The sequence below is a fragment of the Mercenaria mercenaria genome, chromosome 12 (assembly GCF_021730395.1).
Source record: "Mercenaria mercenaria strain notata chromosome 12, MADL_Memer_1, whole genome shotgun sequence".
Lineage (NCBI taxonomy): Eukaryota > Metazoa > Mollusca > Bivalvia > Venerida > Veneridae > Mercenaria > Mercenaria mercenaria.
The window spans coordinates 60,177,520-60,202,271 of NC_069372.1; the positions used below are offsets into that span (position 1 = coordinate 60,177,520).

General features: G+C 34.9%; 2 protein-coding genes across 2 annotated transcripts in view; both read right to left on the bottom strand.

Moving 5' to 3' along the window:
- Positions 1 to 980: 980 nt before the first annotated feature.
- LOC123534916 (E3 ubiquitin-protein ligase TRIM33-like) lies at positions 981 to 3,430 on the bottom strand. The gene is made up of 2 exons (XM_053518872.1): positions 3,085 to 3,430; positions 981 to 2,000 (listed from the first exon to the last, which is right to left on the bottom strand). The coding sequence occupies exons 1-2, from the start codon at positions 3,414 to 3,416 to the stop codon at positions 1,151 to 1,153; spliced, it is 1,182 nt and encodes a 393-aa protein (XP_053374847.1). The 5' UTR covers positions 3,417 to 3,430; the 3' UTR covers positions 981 to 1,150.
- Positions 3,431 to 21,340: 17,910 nt separating this feature from the next.
- LOC123535092 (E3 ubiquitin-protein ligase TRIM71-like) overlaps positions 21,341 to 24,752 on the bottom strand; it is a 29,161-nt gene continuing 25,749 nt past the window's right edge. The window contains exon 3 of the mRNA XM_045317637.2: positions 21,341 to 22,927. Coding sequence (XP_045173572.2) covers positions 21,367 to 22,927 — 1,561 coding nt within the window. The 3' untranslated portion in view covers positions 21,341 to 21,366. The remainder of the gene's footprint in view (positions 22,928 to 24,752) is intronic.

Genomic DNA, 24,752 nt, shown 5'->3' on the forward strand with positions numbered 1-24,752 from the left:
GTATCGCCTTTACCTCTGTAGGGGACAGCACTTTTGAAAAACGCATACTTTTAACAAGAATAAAAGTCGATAATGATTTTAATAAAGAGACGCTAAAATCTGGAAAGTCGGAATATTTTGACGAAAATGGTTATGAAGAAGTATCGACTTTGGCATGTAATAACAGTGCTCCCTGAGGACTGTATGACATGAGTTACAGCACGAGCTCCAAGTGCACAGGTGAAAACAATAGCGCTTCAAGTAGCACAAACTGTTGACAACCGTATTAGAATTGACTAAATGTTTACTTATATATGAACAAAAACTATTTACATTTGAAACAGTTGCAAGAATGAACTATTTATAACATAAAGATTTTGCGTTTTTAACTCTTTCAATCCATTTGTGATTCAAGACATTTGAAAATGTACTTAACGTAATAAAACTTATAAAACATATTTGTCATATTTAAAGCGAGAACGACACAAGACGATAATATTTTTTGTTGCCATACGAAAACAATCACTCTTGAATATATTCGCTTTTGATATATATATTTATTCAGACCATAGAAGTTTGTGCATAACGGCTTATTGACATTACAATTTCAGTTATCCTTACGATTAGCTCTATGTTGCTTCTATAAAAGTACAAATGAACTTGTTAATTTAATTGGATATATCAAAAATAATTATTTTATCAGAAGAATTACATGTTACAATTAAACATTTCCTTTTATCATCATAACGCAATGCGATTGGATTCGCCAGACCAGCGTCTTTGGCTACCAACTCTCCGAGGCATTTCCCATTCTTATCAAACATCACAATATTGTGTGAACTGTATCCAGACAGGAACACGGTTCCATCACTAGATACACATACACCTTGTGTGTTGCTAAGCCTTTTGTCCCTCAATTCTCTTTGTACCGTGTAATCTCTTTCCAGACACACGGCTCCATCACTGCAATCTGTTACGATAACAGTTTCCCCGCTGACTGCCATACTACAAGTATATGATTTAAATATATTCTGACCATTGATACCTTTGCCAATAGTTTTCAGTAGAGTACCGGATGTACTGTAAACATTGACACCACTTCCGGTAGATATCCACAGCTGTCCAGTACAGTAAGTCATTCCCCAATAATTTCCAGCTACAGATATCTCTCTCAGCTTAGAGAATGAACTGCCGACTGATATAAACTGAACTTGTTGCTATACATTTTCACAGCTACTTCATTCTGACCAGTACAACAGATACCCCTGAGCAAGTGACCTAGGTCATAGTGATCCTTGATGTTGTAATTCATATCAAGCCTCTTAATCTTCCAATTATTGCAGTCAGCCAGTATGATCGTACCGTCCTGTAGCTGACATAAATCAACTATCTGACACGTGGCACGGTCGTTTGGCACCTTGATATTGATCTCCTTCTTTGATTTCACCTTATATACTCTTTGGGCAGTTTGGCGGTCATTTTCTGTAACTGTATTCACATGTCCTAAAGATGTTGCTGTCATAATTGAAGTCTTTAAATCTGCATTTTCTGTAAAACATAAAACTTTGCTACCTTTTGCCTCGCTATCTTCAACCAATTTTACTGCATCATTTACAGTCTGTTGTATCAGTTTCATCTGAACAAACTGCTGTCCCACATCCATACTGGTAAATGTTTGGGACTGGCTACTTGCATTCTCTATTTCCTTTTTCATATTTGCGATTAGGGTGATGCCAGACTTCAGTTTTTCTTTAACCAAAGTATAATCCTTGTTTAAAGTACTGACCGCTTCACGTTTTAATTTTCGGATATGTTCTATCAAGCCCCTCTCAACGTCCTCGATTTTGGTAAATATTTCATCTCTTTGTTCTTCAAGACAATCGATGTTTTTCTGTTTCTTCTTATCAGTGTCTGCTAAACGCTCTTGTATGTTTCTTGTGTCATTCTGTAAACGGTCTACCTCCATTTGTTGAATAGACGATGTCTTTATTTCTTCTATACCAGTCACTCCACTACAGGCTCTATGTTACAAATGAAATAAACTTAATGCAGTCATAGTATTTATTTTGATAAATAAAAATGAAATTAAACTATTTTATTTCCTAAAATATCAATTGTTAATGCATCTATATAAGAAACAAATGATGGTGATATTCCAAAACCCAAAAATGAAACATAACGGATATAGAACATTTGCTCATCTGCCTTAAATGTAAAATGCATTTGTGGACATTACCCCCCATTTAAAAATGTATTTTGAAGATTTGCCCCCAAATACTGTTTCAAAATGACAATGTCATTCCCCTAATGCATTTGAGAGTATAATTACGTTTTGAAAACATTTAACCTTACTAATTAGTAAGAAGAGATCTTGCTCTTTCAACATTTTCATAACTGGATCCATCTTTGTTTTCTCATTAATATTTAATAATAAACAGACAGACATGGACGGCGAGCAGTAAAATAAAGGTCAAAATATCTGAAGATTTCGTTGCAGGAATTCCGACAAGTATGAAATCAAGTTTGGTTGGTCCTATAAGATAAATATGTACTTCCTTTGAAGTACGGTATATGTAATAGTCTATTATACAATGACCGGCAGTACATTACTCATAATGATGAATATATTTTAGCACACTCTTCACGCACTGGACAATTGTTTACGACAAACAATAACATACAAAAAAATCTTAGAACGAGGAGCAGTTATACATTTGGAAATAACAACAAGCAATTGAGGGAATGAGCACATTTCCTCTCAGTACTTTATGGGGAGTGGGAGGTTAATTTCTGTAAATGTTTCGTTTATTGAAGGGCAAATGTCGTGGAGGGTAGAACGAGGGATATAAAACAAGAAGATACGAACACTTGTATATCTATCATAACTAAGTCAGTGCTTTGAACTGGTACAATATATTTACTTTCATTATTTCTTTATTGCTGAACTATTAAGTCAATTCATTCACTATTTAGCATGCAGATACATGCTAACTGGTTATCGAATCGTATATCACTATGTTACTGTATATTAATATAAAATTGCTACTTAACATAAAGATCTAGATATTTCAGAAGACAGATGAACTTAAACAATAAAAAACAAACCTATGATCAGTTGCTATACACTTCAGACAATAAACCATGTCATGCCCTTCACAGTACATCTCGATATCACGGTCTGGATGGTAACGGCATTTTGTTGTCACGGCAGGCACCGACCCTTGTTTGGCAGTATCTCTGTCTAGTAGCTTATGAGAACGTGTAGCCTTTTGTCGACCATGATGTATCGTACACGTTGTACACAGATACTCCTGGCAGTCAGGGCAATATTTGACAGCTTCTTCGCTGATGTTGCCTTCTCCACAAGGTGTACAGACAATATCAAAGTCAGCATCTGATCCGTCTTTGATTGGTGTAACGTCACCTCCTTCAGCCATTACGCCAAGTCATTCTTATATAACATACGAGAGTCATACAATATGTAATACATCTTTTAAAGCATTTGATAATTTTATGAAAAAGTGCACATCGTTAAGTGGTCCCTAAATTTCAACTTTTTTGTTGCCTACAAACGAAATAATGCCTTTAAACCATATCTTGCCACATAACATTCAAGGGACCACCGCGGGAGCGTCCGTTTCACTTATAATTTCTTAACAAATTGAGATGCTACACCTTTCTATAAGCGAATATAAGGTATTTGACAAAAACATAAGATTTAAGAATTTCTGTGAATGTTCACATTCTGTCACTATGTAACATTTTTCATTTATGACCTAAATAGCCCTGTCGTTGCATATTACTGTTATTCAGCTGCAAACCAAATTAGACAATATATATGATATTGTGACAAATTTATCTTGTAAAACCATGACTTTTGAAATAAGTTTATCGTGAAAGTTTTCTCTGACACAGAAACATCCAGCAACGGAAAAAATATTTTTTTAAACATGGCTGTATAATGTAAGGCTTTCTGACAAAATCGGCAATCAGAATGCCAACTAAAAATGTTATAATGAAAAATCAATAACGCTATTTCTAATGTCTCGCTAGATGTGAATTATACTGAGGCTGCATACCTTGTGTATTTGTTACACAAACTATTCCTGCTGAAATACTTATCCATGGGGTATGTTCATACTCGTTTATGTATTTATTTCTTTCCTCAGATACATACTCGCTTCATGTCTTTCATCAGAGACATACTCGCTTCAAGTCTTTCCTCAGACACATACTCGCTTCATGTCTTTCCTCAGACATATACTCGCTTCAAGTCTTTCCTCAGACACATACTCGCTGCATGTCTTTCCTCAGACACATACTCGCTTTAAGTCTTTCTTCAGACATATACTCGGTTCATGTCTTTTCTCAGACACAAACTCGTTTTATGTCTTTTCTCAGACACATACTCGCTTCATGTCTTTCCTTAGATATATACTCGTTTCATGTTTTTCCTCAGCTTCATATCTTTCCTCAGGCGCATACTCGCTTCATGTCTTTCTGCAGACATATACTCGCTTCATGTCTTTCCTCAGACATATACTCGCTTCATGTCTTTCCTCAGACACATATACTCGCTTCATGTCTTTCCTCAGACATATACTCGCTTCATGTCTTTCCTCAGACGCAAACTCGTTTTATGTCTTTCCTCAGACGCATACTCCCTTCATGTCTTCCTCAGACATATACTCGCTTTATGTCTTTCCTCAGACACATTCTCGCATTATGCTTAATGATAATGGTAGCCCGGCTCTACTTATCCAGAACCGCCCAAACCAGAGCCTTTTTTACATATGGAATAAATGTTTATTGACACTAAACTTGTTAATACAAACCGTAATGCTTTCTATTCATTAATTAAATCGCAAACAATTGTAGTTTCTGACCCATGTAACATTGTCATTCAAGTTGTCCTACAAAATAAGCCTTGTACCCTACCTATAAATTCTGGAGTGTATTTATTTATTTATTTGGGGTTACGGCGCACCAACACAGTATAGGTTATATGGCGCCAAACAGGACTACAAATTTTGGTTTCACATCTCATTTACATCGAAATAAAAACATGAGGTATGGAATCTGGAGTGTAAATATAATGCTATTCCTCAATGAAAATAGAGCAGAAATACATAAAATTGTGATGCAATCAACAGAATTAAACGTATTTTAAGCTTAATATTCAGTCAGAATCAATATAACTTATGTACAGTGATTTCATGTAATAAATCATAGCTTATGTACAGTGACTTCATGTAATAAATCATAGCAACGACCTTTTGATAACAGTGTTTGTTAGGCAACATTGAACGAGTTTTTTTTTAAATATAGGTTATACATGTACGCAAGTACATGATAAAGTTAGGTACCCTAACACCTTAATGATTATATAGTTTAGAATCGAATACTCAAGAAATATTAACGCCATGTTATTTCATATTTATTCGCTAGATATCCATTAAAATGTTAAATGGACATGTTGTCTCCTGTATACAATAACGTTACTTTACAGTTAATTGCTAATAAACCCATATTTTAAATATCTTTATGTTTGCATAAACGTCTTACTATTTGCATAAACGTTTAATATTCTACAAAAATGTACAATATAGAAAGCATAAATTATATTATAACCATACCCTTTATTCTGTCTTTTCCAAACACCTAGTTTCGTTTTCGATCCCTCCCATTAAGTGGCAGGGGCCAGTTTCGTATTGTGGCAGGGTACGTTTTTTGTGTATATAATAGGTAGATGTATATTAAAGGCATTTATATGATGTCTATAAAGTAAGGATTCCTGCGTACAAGTAATTATTGTGTAAATAAATAAATGCTTGAATCGATTTACCTAGCTCCGTGTAAACCACCGGGTCTAAAATCTTACTTGAGGTAACGGAAGTCAGATAAAATTGAAACGATCATCCATCCATCCGGATTCAGCTCAGATTTAAAAAGAAAACGTGTATGAGACATATGCTTTAAAATATACATATATTTTAGGTCTGTCATTTGCAGATAATATGGTACAGGTCGCACAAGGTGTGCATTTTGGGCCATTTTTGCCTCAAAATTTAGTGTCCTGAAACCTGAGTTTTACTCGTTTTTGGGGGCAATGCCCCCAGATTTAACAAACCGTCTTTCAATTTGCTTGTCGAGCTTATGACCAAACTGACAACACACAGAAAACAAGTTCCAAAGTATTTACCAAACATAACTTTCATATTGCATTTTGCAATTATATTTTCGATCCAGATATGATTAAATAGATCTAAACATTTTATATCAACAACAGTATGTGAAGAAACACTAAACTGCATTATAAATATAAATTATAATAGATCTTCTTAAGCGTAAGAATAGTAAAGACGCCTGATTTGATCACGTGATCGATTCTGAAACCGACACTTGTTTTGATCATGTGACCTATTCTGAAATCCAATAACTAGCTTCGATACGCTCAAAAAATGCGTTCATGATTCTGCGTGAAAATAGCAACTACTAAGGAATTGCAACGCCACTGATAAAACGATAGATTATTGATTTTTTTCATCACCGTGCCTCGACACTGTTGTGGATGTGTATTATGGAGAAACTTTATCAGTTCGCGGCGATCAGTATCGTTTATCAGTAGGCGAATCTATAAATATGCGGCAACATCCTATAGATCCCGATTCGCAATCTGTTAAAATATCTTTTCTGTGCAGATGTTATTTCTAAAATATTATTTCAGAAAACAGAGTGCTGAAATATTTTCAAGAGATATGTTATTTATAAAAATTAATACTATATAAAAGATAATAATAATAATAAAAATAAAATAAAAAAACAGTGGTTTACTTGAAATAGAATAAGTAGAAAAAAAATCAGTACTTATTCGTCAGTTTGAATTTATGACTTATTTGGTTCGCGTGGGGGGGTGGGGGGGGGGGGGGTGATTAATTTGACAGTTTGATTTTTATGTAATTATTATCTAATCTAATAATCGTCAGTAGATTTTTTTCTCTCATTGTTCGAATTCGTAAAATCAACTATGAACAGATTACTTCTGTTTTACACCAACTATTAAGAACATTTTAAAGCTTAAAGGCATATTTATGTACTTGGTCGGACCGTCCTTATTCGTGATTGTTTATTATGTATAATTATATATTTTGATCTCGAAATCAGCTGTAAATCGTTAACAAAATGTCTTGTCCACAGAAGTTGCATAAAAATTAATTGAATTTCAAATAGTTACTAAAATTTAATACGCAATTGCACGGTGCATATCAATATTGGCGGACTCTTTGCGAAATTTGCTTTATCGGCGGTTTCTTGCGTCGGCACCGGCGATTCTTTGCTATAAACAGGTTGGCAGTTATAAAAAGTCAGATAAACACACCAAATTAATTAGGCTATAATGTTTCCAGATAGTCATTAGCCTAGAGCTTCTCTGTGCGTAATGCAGAGAGCCTGCCTGTGCATAAAAAAAAAAATGAAAAAAAAAAACAAACTGGTATGCAGAGAGACCGCCGGTGCCACGACAAAACCGAAAGTAAGTGGTTTTGAAAAATTCCATTTACATTTCGGCCTATTTATCTTTATTATTTGGAAGAATATTGATAAATGAATATAAATAGAGCGCTTGATATGTATGATATCAAAGCAAAAACTGGTTAAAGACTGTGGAAAAAGACGGGCTAGTGTTCCATGTCAGTACACCATCAACAAATTTCATCGAGTTGCGAGCAAAATCGCTGATAATTAAAAAGTAAACACTATAAAATATAGAAAAGACAATCTTATGTTCCGTGCTCTACTTATTTTGAGCAGCATACCTATGATCATGGATGGCAGCTCGATTTTTCGCCTCCCATACCAACCTGGGCACTGTTTATAGCAAAAAATAGCCGGTGCCGACACAAAGAAACCGCCGATATAGCAGATTTCGCAAAGAGTGCGTCGATATGGATATGTGAATTGGAGAGAGCATCCTGAATATACATGTCATCTAGGGAAGGTTTGAATCCATGGAGATGCTGTCAAAAGTTATGGCATCAGAATCTTGCGGGCATGCAGTAATTTCAATTGGAACCACCACGCCACCGCAAATCAGGAGATATATATTTTTTTTTTACTTTTTCCTGAAATCCGACCTCACAATAGGGCCAATAGAAACGCGCTTATTCTGGAAAAGTACAGCATTTCCCAAACTGAACATGTGCCCGATTCTTTAGTCTAAAGATCAGAACATTATGTATATGACGTGTTTAACATAATTATAATGTTCGGGAAATCCTTGAAAAAGGACCGAAGAAAACATTCATTTCCAGATTTTTATTTTTAAAAAAACGCCATATACGCTGATCAAACTGCTATTTATCTGCAGGAAAATTATCGTTAAAAAGTGCGTTAAATACTGTTATAATTGCGTGTACATGTACGTATTTCATCATTTTTCAGACCGAGTAATTTTTGCTATGGGAGGTAATCCACCACTCCGCGATGATAACTTGCCACAGGTGCCCGTTATATTTTGGCTTCATTTTCTTGGTAATTATCCCTGCAGATATACATTTATGTTACCATTTTAATGTATTTCATCTATCTGAGGGTGCAAATGGTTTCTGATGGTGATATTCGAAGGCAGAACCACCAGAAATCTTGTTCTTTTTCCATGGGCGTTTCGTATCCTAATTTACTCGAACCTAACTGTATACGCCAGTTCGGTAGGTTCATTGATATGACGAATCACGGTTTTCATAGTGTTTAATGTATTTCTTATATCATGATATTGATAGTTTGAAATACAGGTGTACATTAAATAACCTAAAATTGAAAAAGACAATGTTATTTTGATCAACAAACATAACAAACAATATGAATAATAATATCATCATATATCATGTATGTTTTTAAGAAAACAGTCACTGAATTTTAGCAATAGTTGGAATGGAAAAAAGGTAGATCTATAAAAATATTTTTTACAGGTGTTTGTGTGTTAACAAATGACGACTCCTTATTAAAATGATGCTTTTAATATTTGTAACAAAAAACATTCCTGAATTTTTTAATTGATAAATATTGTACACATTAGAAAACATAGCCTAGATTTTTTCAATGTCAGTTCAAGGAAATCCTGTTCCTTTAAACTTTCACATATTGGAATATTTTGACTTTCTTTCCAAACTTTCATAAAGTGTTACAAAGTTTGCCTGTTTCTGTTAGACTGTCAAGAACACATGATGTCAGGACATAGAGTGCAAACAGAAGTATTGAAGAAATTGAAATACATTGTATAGCTTTATCTTTTTCATTTTATCAAACCTGGCAATGAAAGGTTTTTGTTTGTCGATGAACAGCTGCTATTGAACAAGACTAGATTTTTTATCTTTACCTTTTGAACAAAATATAGAAGTGTATTGAACACAAAGTTAATAAATTTTATTGTTGTGCACTCTTAAAGTTGTGACCACTCCATTTCTTGCCACACATAAGTGCATTACATAGTGCCTGCATGTACTTCCCTGACATGAATGGGTTACATCAAGTCTTGAAACTGCAAAGCATTGCCCCCATCTGTCCTCTCAGTACTTTGATTATTATCGTTTTTGGTGGCTGCTAGCTGCCACCAGTGTCAAAAAAGAATACTCCGTTTGAAAAATCTTGTCAGTTCTTAAGACCATCCTAACAACACAACCAAAAATAGTTCCAAGCTTTCTAGGAAAACAATTATCTACACAACGTGCATAATTTGAAAAGCTACAATATACGCCTTAATACCATTTTTAATGTAAATTTGGCGACTAAAATCAATACAAACTGAGGTCAACGTTTTAATTAAAACAACAACGTGTATGAATACAAATATGCAAATTTATGGTCACGTGAATAAACGATGACCTCATTTCACCTGAACTGGAGCGATGATATTGATTAGCTATTACATAGTACTGCCCCAGAGGCCACGTAGCTTATAACGTTGAAAAAGGTAGCTTATGTATATAGAAACCTAGCCTGGGAATCCAGACTGACAATTCAAAAATGTTTCCTAACCGCAGTGTCACATGTATAACTTCCGAAATTTAAGGCTTTATTTGATAAAGAACAATGACTTCTGATAGCAATAATCCGCGGCTAAAAATAGAAACGGAATTTCAACGGAAAAGTTTCCAAACATGTCCGGTCCATAGACAATACCAGTTTGTACTGCTGATATCTTTTCCAGCAAGTTGTAATACTTTTCAAATATGTCAGAACAAACTTAAATTTCGTCATAGCTATCAAATTGTAAGATATTATATTAATGCAACCCTAGTGATCTAAGAATGTTACTGAATTTTCGACTGCATTGTCTCGTTTTCGTTTCAAGCACGCAAAAATATGACCGCATGTTGATTAGGCTATTTATAGAAAATCGATAATCAGCAGTGATATGGATTTCCTCAGGCGTTGATACTGCCAATTAACACTAATTAGCGCAAATTTAGTGAGATGGTTTATGAACAGAACAGTACTTTATTGATATAACGATGAACTGTTCAAGTTATATCAAGAACAAAATATACTAAAACATGCTTACAATACGAGAGTGAACAAAAATAAAAGAACATTCAGTTAAAATTCATTCGATATTATTTGCAATGTGACCTGCCGTGAGAATCAAAGACATGTACGTTTTCTAAATAATATTCCCTCATGGATAATCTTCCTTCAGCAAATGTACAATATAAGATAATATATGTATGCATAGATACACATGTATTCGGTATAATTTCGTCTGACAAAACACGAATTATCAACGTGGAAACCCACAGGTCGCCCAAGCTGAGAAGTGTTTTAAGCTCGCTTTGACTAAGTGGTGCTACTGTATCACGATTTCATCAACTTGTAAGCCCGTGAAAGTGGGCGCAGCGATGATACTAATACTCGCCTTTTTGAAAAGGCCATGTGTCAGACTGTAGCAAGTCGTCGGATAACAGATTTGACCAACTTAAAAATTGAATTGTTTCAAGACAGATTCTGCTCACTTCAGCTAAATTCATTCGAGTCGCACCATGAGAAAAACAACATAGTGCATTTGTGACCAGCATGGGCCCAAATCAAACTGCGGATCCATACACCACTCTGGTCAGGATCCTTGCTGTTCGCTAACGCACTATGCTGGTTTTCTCATGGTGCGTCTCAATATATCTGGATACAAATATATGTATAAAAAGTAAAACGGTTTCATTTCGCCAGTTACATATTTTCGACTTTTTTCTCGGTCTGACTAAAGTTGTAAGTTTGTCTGACTTAATGTCCAGCATTTTTGCCAAGGAGTGATAATTAATGCACCTCTAAAATACACTAGCTGCAGAACTGACATTCTGAGGTGCATCTGTGGTGCATGTTTGTGTTGTTTTCTTTCACAAAAGTCTCATGAAAACCACAGCTATCTGATACGGACTAAATCAGTGTGTATAATAATTCATGACAGACACTGCCCAAAAGCTTTAAAAAGAAATCTTAAAAGCTGAATGATTTGGAGAAAAAGCTTATATTATTTATTCATAGTAAAACATTTTCGATGTAATTTATGTTGTCGTTTTCCTCACAAATAATCAAAACTATTCGTTAAAGACTGAATCAGTGTGTATGTAAACAATGACTGGCAGTGAAAAAGGATTAATTTTGAAACCAAAGCCGAATATTAAAAAAAATGCAAAAAAAGTTCTTATAGTTTATATTAACAATTCCTCAGTTGTCACTTTCTTTGTAATATTTTAAACATTGATTAGCAGCCACCATCATCGCTTTGAGCGCTTTGATTATTATAGAAACTACGGATTCGGCTGGCTGATAATGTCACATGATGAAGTGCTAAGTAAATGCAACACACCCGCTCTACACTTCCCTGGCATTTCTCAAAATTGGAGTTTTAATGATTTTGTTCGCACTGGTATCAACGCAGATTTGTGGATTTTTCAAGTCTACTGTCCCTTGCCCCCATAAAGTGGCAGGGGCCAGTTTCGTTTTTTTTTTTTTTTTTTTTTTTTTTTTTTTTCGTTTTCTGAATAGATCCATGTATTCTAAAGGCATTTATATTCAACTGGCTATTTATGATGTTTATAGAACTAAGGATTCCTGCGGACGGGTAATTGTTGTGTAAAATAGATAAATGCTTGAATCGGTTTTCATAGCTCCGTGTGGAAGGTCGGGTCTGAAATCTTAGCTAAGGTAACAAAAGACAGACGAAATGGAAACGGTCATACATCTATCTAGATTCAGCTCATATTTGCGGAAACAGTAAACGGTTATGAGACACTTTCGGCTGTCACATGCTTTAACAGTATATACATGTTTTTTGTCAGTCATTTGCAGATAGTACCACAGACACTTGGGGTCATGACCCAAAACACAACTCTCCTTCGTCCCTGACAAATGTTAGCCAGTATTTTCTAGCATTATAACATGTACTGAGCGTAGGTGGCGATCATAAAACGTGCATTTTTATTGTAACAAAACTCGTTTTATGTTCGTCACCTACACTGTGTGTGTAATCATGCTAAGAAAATTGGCTCACAGTTGGCAGAAGCAATGGAGTGGGGACTGGTGGTTCTGACTCCAAGTGTCCGTGTGGATAATACGGTACAAGTCGCGGAAAGTGTACATTTCGGGCCATTTTTGCTTCACAATTTATTTTTTTACTTATTTTTATCATAAACACAACGGACTTGGTAAACTGAAAATGTCACGTGATTAAGTGCTAAGTATATGCAATACAGCCGCTCTACACTTCCTTGAGATTTCACAAAATTGGACTTTTAATGATTTCTTTCGCGCCGGTATCAACGCAAATTTGTATTTGTGGAATTTTCAAATGTACTGACCCTATGATAAGCGTATCATTCATTAGCGTAGCTCGAGGGTAAAATGTTGGGGTCTCAGTCTTCATTCTGTCTTGGTATGCTGGTAATGGTTACTATAGTTCCAGTTCGTGACTCTAGTTACCTCCCCTGACGGTCTGTGGCCGAGTTGGACGTAATATCAGGCTGAAATAAAAATTAAAGTAATTATTACGTTTTGAGTTGAACTATGGTTACTACAAAACTTAGTGTTTACCACGAATCAATAAATTATATCATTATATGACTCCTTAGATAAGTCGCCGGTCCGCATTTTGTGCTATGGATGTGTTTATAGTTCAACACAGGTTTGCTGAGATATCTATTATCACAAAAACAATATTTTGGAATTTATTTCTGATGTCATATAAAAACGTTTATTGAATGATTTGTCTGTCAGCATTTATCTGTCATAGCCACTCTAAGAGAGGTACTTTCCAAACAAGTTTTGTCACAACAATGATAATGTTGAGAACATGTCAACGACTATTGTCACGATGTTGCTGCATGCAACCTTGTTGGTTCCATTATCATGTGTAACAGTAAATTGATTCCATGTTTTCATGAGTGAAAAGGTGATTTGGATATGAGAAAGCTATCATTAGCTTATATGAAATAAGGCACTGTCCCAATCGAGAATCGACCTACCTGCCCCTTATCCTAATTAAAAGTACATATTGCCGTCTGCTGATTTGAAGAGTAATCAATGATTTATATCTATCAACAAATAAGACAATACCATTCAGAAATAGGCAAGTAAGTTGCAGATGATAATGTATGGGATTGTGGACAAATGGGGAGATAACAATACATATAACAAGGTTCTGGCACTATGTAGTCGTCTATCACTTGATTTCTTTAATGGTTGCAAACTTATTGCAAACATTTAAAAAGGTGCCAAAAGGTAAATAAATTAAAGTAGAGTCTGTACTTTTTATTGCCACATGTGACGTGTTTCTTTAAATTTCCAGATTAAATGTCAAGGCAACAACATGTTGTGACAGAACATACAAATGTAACACAACCAACTTAAATTAGTAAAAATGGTAGATTTGTTATACGTAAGCAGTCACAATTGTAGTGTGTGTATTTTGTATGAACCTGACACTAGATATCCACAAGATCTTGATCAAGTTCAGTAGTTGACAAAATTGCTGTTGTAATACCAGAATTAAAGTTCTTGGGCAAAATTGTCATAATTCATATAATTTACAAATTAATGGCTACATTTCCGAAGTGATCTATTTTTAAGCATGCACGGAATGTATAAGGCGATAAGATATCAGACAAGTTTAATAAAAGGTAAGATTTATTCTGAAGGCTACAGTTGTGGCTCCAGCAATATCATATTATTATAATTGTAGTTTCACATTTATCACCAATAAGAGGCCACATTTAACATTTTCAAGAAATGTATATTATCAAAAGGTGGAACACAAGTTGATATATGGCACTATTTCCACAGGCACTGGAATTATGGCTTTAAGATACTTTATATAGACTAATTTCTCGTCGTTTACACTCTGTATTGTCTAGGTTTAAATCTAGGTATCTCGTTCCAGTCAAAGAAAAGTATTGTGTCATACTTTCTGTCTTACCTATACGCACCTGTTCAGAATGTTTGTCTCAATATAGTCTAGACTGAGATTGAAATTAGGTCATCATCGGTAAAACTAGGTCACTATTTCAAATCATAGAAAACATTGTTAACACTCTAGATGATATTTTTTTCTTTAAACGACAAGAAACCTGAATGTAAAATGGATCATACTGAGTTCACAAGTTCTAATGAAAAGAAAATAGAGAAGAAAACGCCTTAGCGCCCTACAAGCATTTTTTGTACTTCAATTTACATGCAATTTTCAGAATATACGTCCTATAAAATCTAAATCAGTATATTGATTCAAAAACACGGCTACAATATCAAATCATTGAGATACCTTGCTAACTCTAAAACTGCAAAATTTGTTCATACTCCTCTACGTAAGGTTGATTACCAATTTATACTCTATTGACACCTTATCTCTGATGGAATCCACCGCCACAAGAGTATGAGAGAAGACAAGCCAGTTCCCTTTTAATGCTGAGCTACTGGTACCATTTTTTCACTGCAAATTGCTTTCTAATTTTAGTGAAACCTGTATGAAATCTTTATATAAGTTGTGAGACTGGACACAAGGCCAAATCGATTTAAACTGTTACTTAGTCTAGTCATTATTTGTAATACCGGAACGACTTTCTTGTTATGATTTCATACTGCTGTATATTTTTGCATCACACAGCATAATAATTTTTTGGTATTAAATCAGTTTATATATTTCACTTCGGCTTTATATTTTTTTTACATTCAAAATGATACTTACAATTGTTTAGGGTGATAAATATTTTATCAAATTTTCTTTCTGTTCATTAGGAAGATTCTTCAGCAATATAACAAACATTAATATATTTGCGGGACAGTTAATATGGCACCTGTCCTACTGTCTTGCTATTCTTTGGGTAGATTGTTGAGCTTCAGCAGTATAACAGGATTACAGAAGCATAGCGGATAGATGTAATAGATAGAAGCAAGGACGTAATGGATATTATTTTGCAACATGAAGATGCCGCACAAGATGTTAGTACGTATTTTTATTATATACCTATATAAATTCTGTTAAAAATTCGGCATATATATCACAAGTAAATATGAACAAGCGGAAAATAATCCATATTGTACCTTTTGTATTGTATGTTACCGGACCACTTTTTTAATATGCATGACCTGACACAGTTCTACAAATAGCACATATAAAAACTTCACTCAGTTCTTTTTAAACATTGAATATTTCGTTCGAAAACAAATACCAAACACAAAGGTGGAGGTATATAATAAAAGGGTCATTATAACAGTATCTAGATTTGGAAATTTGTTGCTTGCGCGCCTCGTGAGATCCTATCAGGAAACATCCACTCGAGCTGAAAACAACATCCAAGATCGAGCTTCTATTATAATAACCCTATTGTATTACTCTATTATACGACGCTTTAAAGTGATTTATTGAAATGTAGAAAAAGGACGATTGCCAATGCCGGTATGAAGTATCAATTCAACCTTTATATCAACCCATGGACTTTTTCATCCAAAGGAGGTTATTTAAACAAAATAGAAAAAGTGGAAACTCCACAGGTCGCTCAACACGAAAAAAAAGAAAAATCGAAAATGTTGCAGGCTCGGTTTGATTGAGCATGCTCCTGGACTTTAGTGGAAATGGATGCTACCGTCCACACCCTCTAGCCCCAGGTTGAGCAGAACTCAACATTTACACATGCAACAAGTACAAAAACAATTTAGAGACATCCGCAGATGTGTTCATACGGCGGTGCACATGGGACCTTCAATGATACACTAGCGTGTAATTACACTAGCTAAGTAATTCCATCAAAAGCGGCGTATGGTCCCTAGTTGAAATAATGGGTATGCTCTAAACGAGAAAACAATGGGCAGAACTAAACAAACTGAAATTTAGAAAGGAGATCTGAGGTTATGGAATCAATAGAATGTTAACTGTATTTTTCGGGTAGGACTATACATGGTATTTTGCAAACTCCAACACAGTGTTACCTCCCCTTATCAGTACAGTATTTGGCAATATTCCTGCGCGGAGGTTGGGTATTTTGTTGTAGTTTAAATATAATATGTATGAAAGAGCTGGGGAGACACAAACACTGCTCGGCTACTTGCCAACTCGGCTGGCCGAATAAAGAAACCTTTAATTTTAGATTTGTTTGTAAGAACTTATTTACCATTATGATTTTGTAGTAGCTAAAAAGATAAAGTTACTGACGTTAGTATTTTGTAACTTTACATTTATCTGTTTATAATGTAAGAATGATTATAATTTATTTCAAAAAATGGTAAAATATAAATAGATATATTAAATGCAAATTATATTGAGGATAAAAATTGTATTCGCTGCATATCTTGATACCGGATGTCTGATTTATGCAATACATCCGTATTATTTTACATTGTTTAATTGGTACAAGCTTGTATCAGTTACAAGTACATGTATTGTATTTTGGCCCTGATTTCGTAGGTATAGTTTGCTTTTATTACATGTCAGAAATTTTTCTGGGTAATACTACATCTAGAGGCTAAGTAGTATCTTAATCATACTGTACTTGTTTGAACCAGTATCATAGTAGGCGAACAAGCTTTTCGATAGAGCTGCGTCTGTTATTTTAAGGAAATTCAAGGCACGTAGGAAATCCTGACGACATCGCTTCATCAGGTGACAAATGTTTAAGCCGATGCTCCATCAAATGAACAAAACTTAGTAGAGACTCCATCAGATGGACAAAGCCCAAGATAGGCCCCATCAACTATTTAGTCGAGACTTCATCAAATGAACACCTTAATCGAGACGCCATTTAATAAACGCTACTCAGTCAAGATTCCATCAAATGGATAATGCCAGGACAGACTCAATCAAATGAAAATCCTCAGTCGAGACTCAATTAAATGAACATTAATCATTCGAGACTCATTTAAATGGAAAATATTCGGTTCAGGCTAGAATACTCAGTCGATACTCCATTAAATGAGCAATATTCGGTCTAGAGCCCATCAAATGAACAATACTCTGTCGAGAGTCCATCAAATGAACAATACTCAATCGAGAGCCCATCAAATGAACAATACCCAATAGGCGAAAAAGTCTTCCCGTCGAGTTGCTTGTGTTATTTTCGAAAGAATGTCGCCTGCTGAAAAACGATTTGTCGTTACTACCAATTTTAACTTTTCGAGAAAATCGAAGTTAAAGATTCAACTCGCCAAAACTTTTTATGTTATGAAAGCTTTTTTGAAAACTTCAAAGCAGCTATTACGTAACATTTAATATTTGTAGATACGACATTTTCTCATAGTGAGTGTTCTGGTTTATTCGGACTTACGACATTTTACTTTTTAATGCAGAACCAAAGTTTTGGACATACGACACTTCTGATTTAGCAATTTTTATCACGTAACATTCTGATTGGCTGATTGTGACAACATTCTGTTACTTGATTGGCTGATTGAGATAAGACATACTGTTTCGGAAAAGGTGGTTAAAATATGGAGATACGATATTCTGATATTTTCAGTACGTGAAAACTACACCACCTAGGTAAGGGATGTGTCAAACATACGACATTTCAGATCTGAATCAGCTGCACCAAAATATCTTAATTTTGAAAACAAGGAGATACGACAAATCGTTTTTCAGCAGGCGATGTAGTTAAGATAACTTCACGTCATCGCTTCGTCAAATATAATGGGCTTACGCCGGCACTCCATCAAATGAGCATAACTCAGTTGATACTCCATCAAATGGATAATACCGAAGACAAACATCATCTCATGGATAATGCCTAAGAAGAACCCAATCAAATGCTAATGCTCAAGACAGGTTTTATCGAATGAATAATACGAAGACAGACTTCATCAAATGGATAATGCCGAAGACAGACTTCATCAAATGGATTATGCCCAAGACAGACTTCATCAAACGGATAATGCCAATGACAGACTCCGTCATATGGATAATGCCCAAGACTTCGCGTTACCAAGTGCAAGAATATCCAATAATGCTCAAGGTGTCGATCATCAAACAGACGAAATTGTTTTATATTAGATCAACACAACAAAACGAATAATGCTTTAGAAGTCGCATAACCTATGAACAACGCTCAATACGTGATTTTATCAAATTGAAAATGTTGAGACGTTGTTTTGGTCATCAAAAAGAAAATACTTCAGAAGTCAAGTACAAAATACCCATAAAATTTTTTATCAAGGAGAAAATACCCAATAAAGTATTTCTGTCACACAGAAAAGTCCCATAAAGCTTTTAATTTTATAGTAAAAGAACGATAAAGTGGCTTGCCAAATAGAGAGTAAATGTATCAAGTGACCGAGTATTGCAGTAGAAATACAGAAGTCCCATGCCGTTGGAAAACTTTGTTAGTGTTCGTCCCTTGGGGTTGTTGGCAACAGTATTAGGACTATAAATACTTCAATGCATTTAGGAGCTAAGAAACAAAAAACTATATTTACCCAAATTTCAATAGTACCCTTGACCTACAAGAATAGATCATGTACGCGACACATTGTGTCATCATTGCGAACATATGTGTGCAGTTCTAAGACATTCCTAGCTTGACTACTTTTTGAGTAATTGAAGGAACCTGATTTGCGGACGGACAGACGAACTGACGGAGGGAGGGCATTCCTGTAGTCACGTCCGGTGGGGACTAACTACATGGTTAGGAGAGCACTACTGTTAATATTGATTGAATTAAACGGCTATGGTCATAAAGGGAGGTAATAAAACAATGGATTCAATGATACTTTCTACTATGTGAGTGAAATATCAAACCTTCAACATATATTTGAAAAAATATTGAAAATAGGAATTAACAATAAACTAATATATTCTATGTTCGTAGCAAAGATATGACAACCACATTATGCACGAAGTCATTACCATCAATGTCTTTGAATAGAAAATGCATAGTAAGTATTTCTGTCAAACAGGAAATGCTCATGAAATCTTTCTATCAAACTGAAAATGTCCATAATGTACTTTTATCTGACAGAAAATGTGTTCGCTACTTCCTGAATATAAACTCAGAACGACATTGGACATTCGAAACCAGACCGACATTGTGCATTTGAAACCAGAACGACATTGGACATTCGAATCCAGAATGACATTGAACATCCAAATCCAGAACGGCATTGGACATTAGAAACCAGAACAGCATTGGACATTCAAACCAAGAACGCCATTGGACATTCAAAACCAGAAAGATATTGGACATTCGAAACCAGAACGACATTAGACATTTGAATCAAGACATTCAAAGCCAAAACGCCACTGGCCAATGTCGTTCTGGGTTTGAATGTCCATGTCGTTCTGGGTTTGAATGTCTAATGTCGTTCTTGTTTCGAATGTCAAATGTCGAATGTCGAACTTCTCGCCAGCTTCACACACTGTTGTATTTTGTATATTAGCTATAAAGTGCAAAATATCTTAATTTAACAGGGTGAAATTAATTGATCTATAAATGTACAGGGGATTTTTCAAAAAATTACATTTTTCGGAATATGAAAAAGACAGATATTCTTTTTAATTTTTAAATATCGATATTCACATGTCCCATGATTTATAAGAGCTAATCTGTTCATATCTCCGCGGTAAGAGAAACATTCTTTTCATTATAAGTATCATTTTAAGTGTTTTTCCGTTAAAAGTTATTCAGTTTAAATATGTAACAGAAAGATACAAAGCAGATTTTGAAAAAGATAAACCTAAAGGACATCGAACATAATACACCAGAGGAAAAAATCCTGAAAATCGGAATCCTCTGAGAACCAGATGACTTGGTCCGGACAGGGTCCGGTTTTCAGAGCTTTTACTGTATAATAGAATGATTAAAGTATAACGCAAAAACCTCAGAAGTCCTAAATTTATATAAAAATGAACGATATAAGACGTTCGCTGGAAATGTCCATAATATGAGTAGTCTGGGCTTTTACAAGTGGAGATGCGAAAAGTCATTGTTCCTTATCAAGATATCTGTTTGATATAACCTGCGATCGTTTTTCTCCATTAAAGATTGCTAGACCGAATGAGTAATAAGAGGAGCTAATAACAGTTGAATTATATATTAATATACCAGTCCTTTTCATGGCGCTAAACACGTTCAAAGGCGCTTTAAATACCAGGACAGCCATACAGAATGCTATTCATTTTCTACTAGTACAATGCAGGGCGATTTGACCAGAAGGAAAAGCGAGAGAAAACCCCTATGAACAGAGAGAGAGAGAGAGCGAGAGAGAGAGAGAGAATTCCATAAGATACAGGCCTATCTGTCTTATCTAGTCAAGCTCTTTGTGAATAGGCAGTCTGGTTCTTTAACATACTCGGTGTATAGAATCGATACACGCAAAGCCGTCTTTCCGGGCAGAAATATAATAGCCTTTTAGTTAGGTGGGAAGAGAATCTCTCACATTTCCAGTGCCTGCATCTTGATTCCAGTCCTGGGCCGCCTGACTGACAGTCAAACGTGTTACAAATAGACCCCCGGCAGACCTAGGTAGTAAATAGTTTTTGAATTTTGAACTATTTGCATTAAACTTGCAGAAGGTAAACCTTTACCATAATATGGATATTGTGTTTTTACTTTGTATCTGTTTTCGTTAATCAAGACATTTAAAATTGTATTCAACGTAATAAACTCCATTATAAATATTTGTTATATCTAAAAGCGAGAACGAGACAAGATAATGATATTTTTTTTTTGTTTTTATTTGGAAAAAATCACACTGGATATATTAGATATACCTTATAAAACATAGTTTTGATAAATTATTTGGATGATATCTTTGTGAATAACGTCTGAATGACATTACAATTGCAGTTCTCCTCCTGATTAGCTCTAAGTTGCTTCTATATGTACAAATAAACATGTAAATTTTATCAAATATATTGTAAATTTAAGCAGATATATCAAAAATAAATATTTTTTCAGAACATGTTACAATTAAATATTTCCTTTTGTCGTCATAATGCAATGCGACTGGATTCTTTAGACCAGTTACCAACTCTCCGAGACGTTTCCAGTTCTCATTAAACATCACAATATTGTGTGAATTGTATCCAGACAGGAACACGGTTCCTTCACTAGATACACATACACCTCTTGTGCCGACAAGTCTTTTATCCCGCAATTCTCTTTGTACCGTGTAATCCCTTCCAAGACAGACGGCTCTATCACTGTTGTCTGTCACGATAATAGTTTCTCCACTGACAGCCATATGGTGAGTAAACGATTTAAATATATCCCGACCATTGATACCTTTGCTAATAGTTTTTAGTAGGCTACCAGATGTACTGTAGACATTGACACCACTTCCGGTAGATATCCACATCTCTCCAGCATTGTAAGCCATTCCCCAATAGATTCCACCTGCTACAGATATTTCTCTCTGCTTAGAAAATGAACTGCCGACAGATATAAATTGAACCTTGTTGTTGTACATTTTCACAGCGACTTCATTCTGACCAGTACAACAGATACCCATTAAATAGTGACCTAGGGCACAGTGATCCTTGATATTGTAATTTATATCAAGCCTCTTAATCTTCCCATTATCGCAGTCAGCCAGTATGATCGTACCGTCCTGAAGCTGACATACATCAACTATATAACACGTTGTACGGTCTTTTTGCATTTTGACATTAATCTCTTTCTTTGATTTCACCTTGTATATTCCTTTGACACTTTGACAACAGTTGCCACTGGGATTGTTATCAATGTCACGATGATCCTTGATGTTGTACTTCATATCAAGCCTCTTAATCTTACTATTATTGACATCGGCCAGTATGATCGTACCGTCCTGTAGCTGACATACATCAGTTATATAATACGGGTTGCAGTCGTTTTGCATTTTGATATTAACCTCCTTCTTTGGTTTCGCGTTGTATATTCCTTTGGCAGTTTGACGGTCACTTTCTGTAACTGTATTCAGATGTCCGAAAGAAGTTGCTTTCAAAATTGAAGTCTTTAAATCTGTATTTTCTGTAAAACATAATGCTTTACTACCTTTTGCCTCGCTGTCTTCTACCAATTTTACTGCATCATTTACAGTATGTTGAATCAGTTTCATCTCAACAAACTGTTGTCCCGCATCCATTCTTGTAAATATATGCAACTGGCTGCCTGCATTCTTTATTTCCTTTTCCATTTTTGCAATCAGGTTGGTATTAGATTTCAGTTCTTCCTTGAGTGATTTATAGTTCCTGTTAAGAGTACTTGCCGCTTCATGTTTTAATTCCCGGATATGTTCTATCAAGCTTCGCTCAGCCTCCTCGAGTTTCCACAGAATGCAATCTCTTTGCTCTTTGAGACATTCAGTGTTTTTCTGTGTCTTCTTATTAGTGTTTTCTAAACGCTCTTGAATGTTACTCGCGTCATTCTGTAAACGGTCTACCACGTTTTGTTGAATGGGCGACGTCTTTATTTCTTTTATACCAATCACCCCACTGCAGGCCCTATATAACAAAAACAAACTTTATGCTGTCTTAGTTGGAAACAACCTTTTGATCAATAAAAATGAAATGGATCTATTTCATATCCTAAAATGTCATTTGGTAATGCGTCCATATAAGAATCAAATGATTTTATATGGCAAAGTGATATTCCAAAACACAAAACCTGAAATTGAACGGATGTAGAACCTTTAGATAAATAAAATGTATTTCCTAAAATGTCAATTGGTAAAACGTCCATATAAGAAACAAATGATATCATAGGGCAAGATGATATTCAAAAATTCAAAAACTGTAATAATACGTATGCAGAACATTTGCTCATTCCCTAGATCATTTGCCACAAATGTTAAAATGCGGACATTTTACCCATCCAGCTTGAAGTTTTGTCCCAAAAAACTGTTTCAAAAGAACAATCATCATCCCCTAATACATCTGAGAGTATAGTTACATTTTGAAAACATTCAATATTACTAATTAATAAGAAGATATATTGCTCCTTAAACAAGAGCTATGTTGTATAGTTGATAATCTACACCAAATGTTCTTCGGGCGTGTTTTAATTGGATCCACTTTGTTTTATCATAAGAATATATTTCACGTAAAAGAAGGTTTAGACATGGACGGTAGTATTGGTTCTACGAGCAGTAAAATACAAGTCAAAATGCAGATTTCGGTGAAACCCAACAAGCATTAAATCAGGTTTGGGTGACCTTATTATATAAATCTGCACTTTCTTTGAAGTGCGATATACGTTATAAGTATTTGTTTACCCCTTTTACATATGCGTGTCTATTATACAATGACGGCCATTACTTTACACATAATAATGAAGATATGTTTAAGGCTGATCACTACCAAATAGAATGTAAGCCTCCGCAGGTCTAGTCACAAGTAGTCCAAATATAAATAGTACTAATCTTTTTTCCTTTCCTAGTGCATTTTCTCGGCAGCAACGTGCTTACTTTTACCCTACCGCATTTCAGTATGTATCACTTTGCATTGTAATGAAATCGGCATGTTCCTATCGCATGCTAGATAAAAATGCGCGGCCGTAAGAATTTAATGTCACGAAAAGAGAAATTGAAAGAAGCGAAAAAGTAGTAAATTCAGCGGGTTGTATTTAACGAACTGTAGTTTTCTTATATAAAAGTTAACACCCCTTTTCTTTTTGTTTTCTACAAGTAGCGATCTAGTTCTTTATGGGAATATAAGTCTCTGAAAATCTGATATGCTAGAAAATGTCGAAAACACCGTTATGAAGTGAGTGGATTTTATATGAAATAAAGAACAGCTGGATTTAGTGGTGTTCAGCCTTAACACATCCTTTTGCACGCAGGACAATCAGTAACAGACAAAAGAAATTTAGGACGAAATAAATGACAATTACATGAACAATGTGCATTTTAGAGTTGAAATAATATTGAGAAACAGATATCCATCTGAAGATAGCAAGCAATAGGGGGAGTGAGCACATTTCCTCTCCGTATTTTATCGGTCACGCTCATGTCTGCAAATGTTTCGTTTATTGAAGGCTAATTGTCACGGAGGGTAGATGTCCCGATAGAAAATGGGGGATATAAAACTAGCTGATACGAACACTTGTATATCTTTCATAATAATTCAGTGCTTTGAACTGGTACAATACATTTACCTTCTTTTTTCTTTATTGCTGAACTATTAAGTCAATTTATTCACTGTTCAGCACGTAGATACTAATTGGTTACCGTTTCATTTATTACTATGTTACTGTGCACTAGTATAAAAATCTGTTTTTCCGATTTTGACTTAACATAAATATCTACATGTTTAAGAAGACTGGTGAACT

Excerpts from the sequence above, each read along its gene's own strand:
- LOC123534916 (XM_053518872.1), bottom strand. The coding sequence starts at position 3,416 with ATGGCTGAAGGAGGTGACGTTACACCAATCAAAGACGGATCAGATGCT. Across the intron at positions 2,001-3,084 it reads TGTATAGCAACTGATCATAG|AGCCTGTAGTGGAGTGACTG; the intron begins GTTTGTTTTTTA and ends TTTGTAACATAG.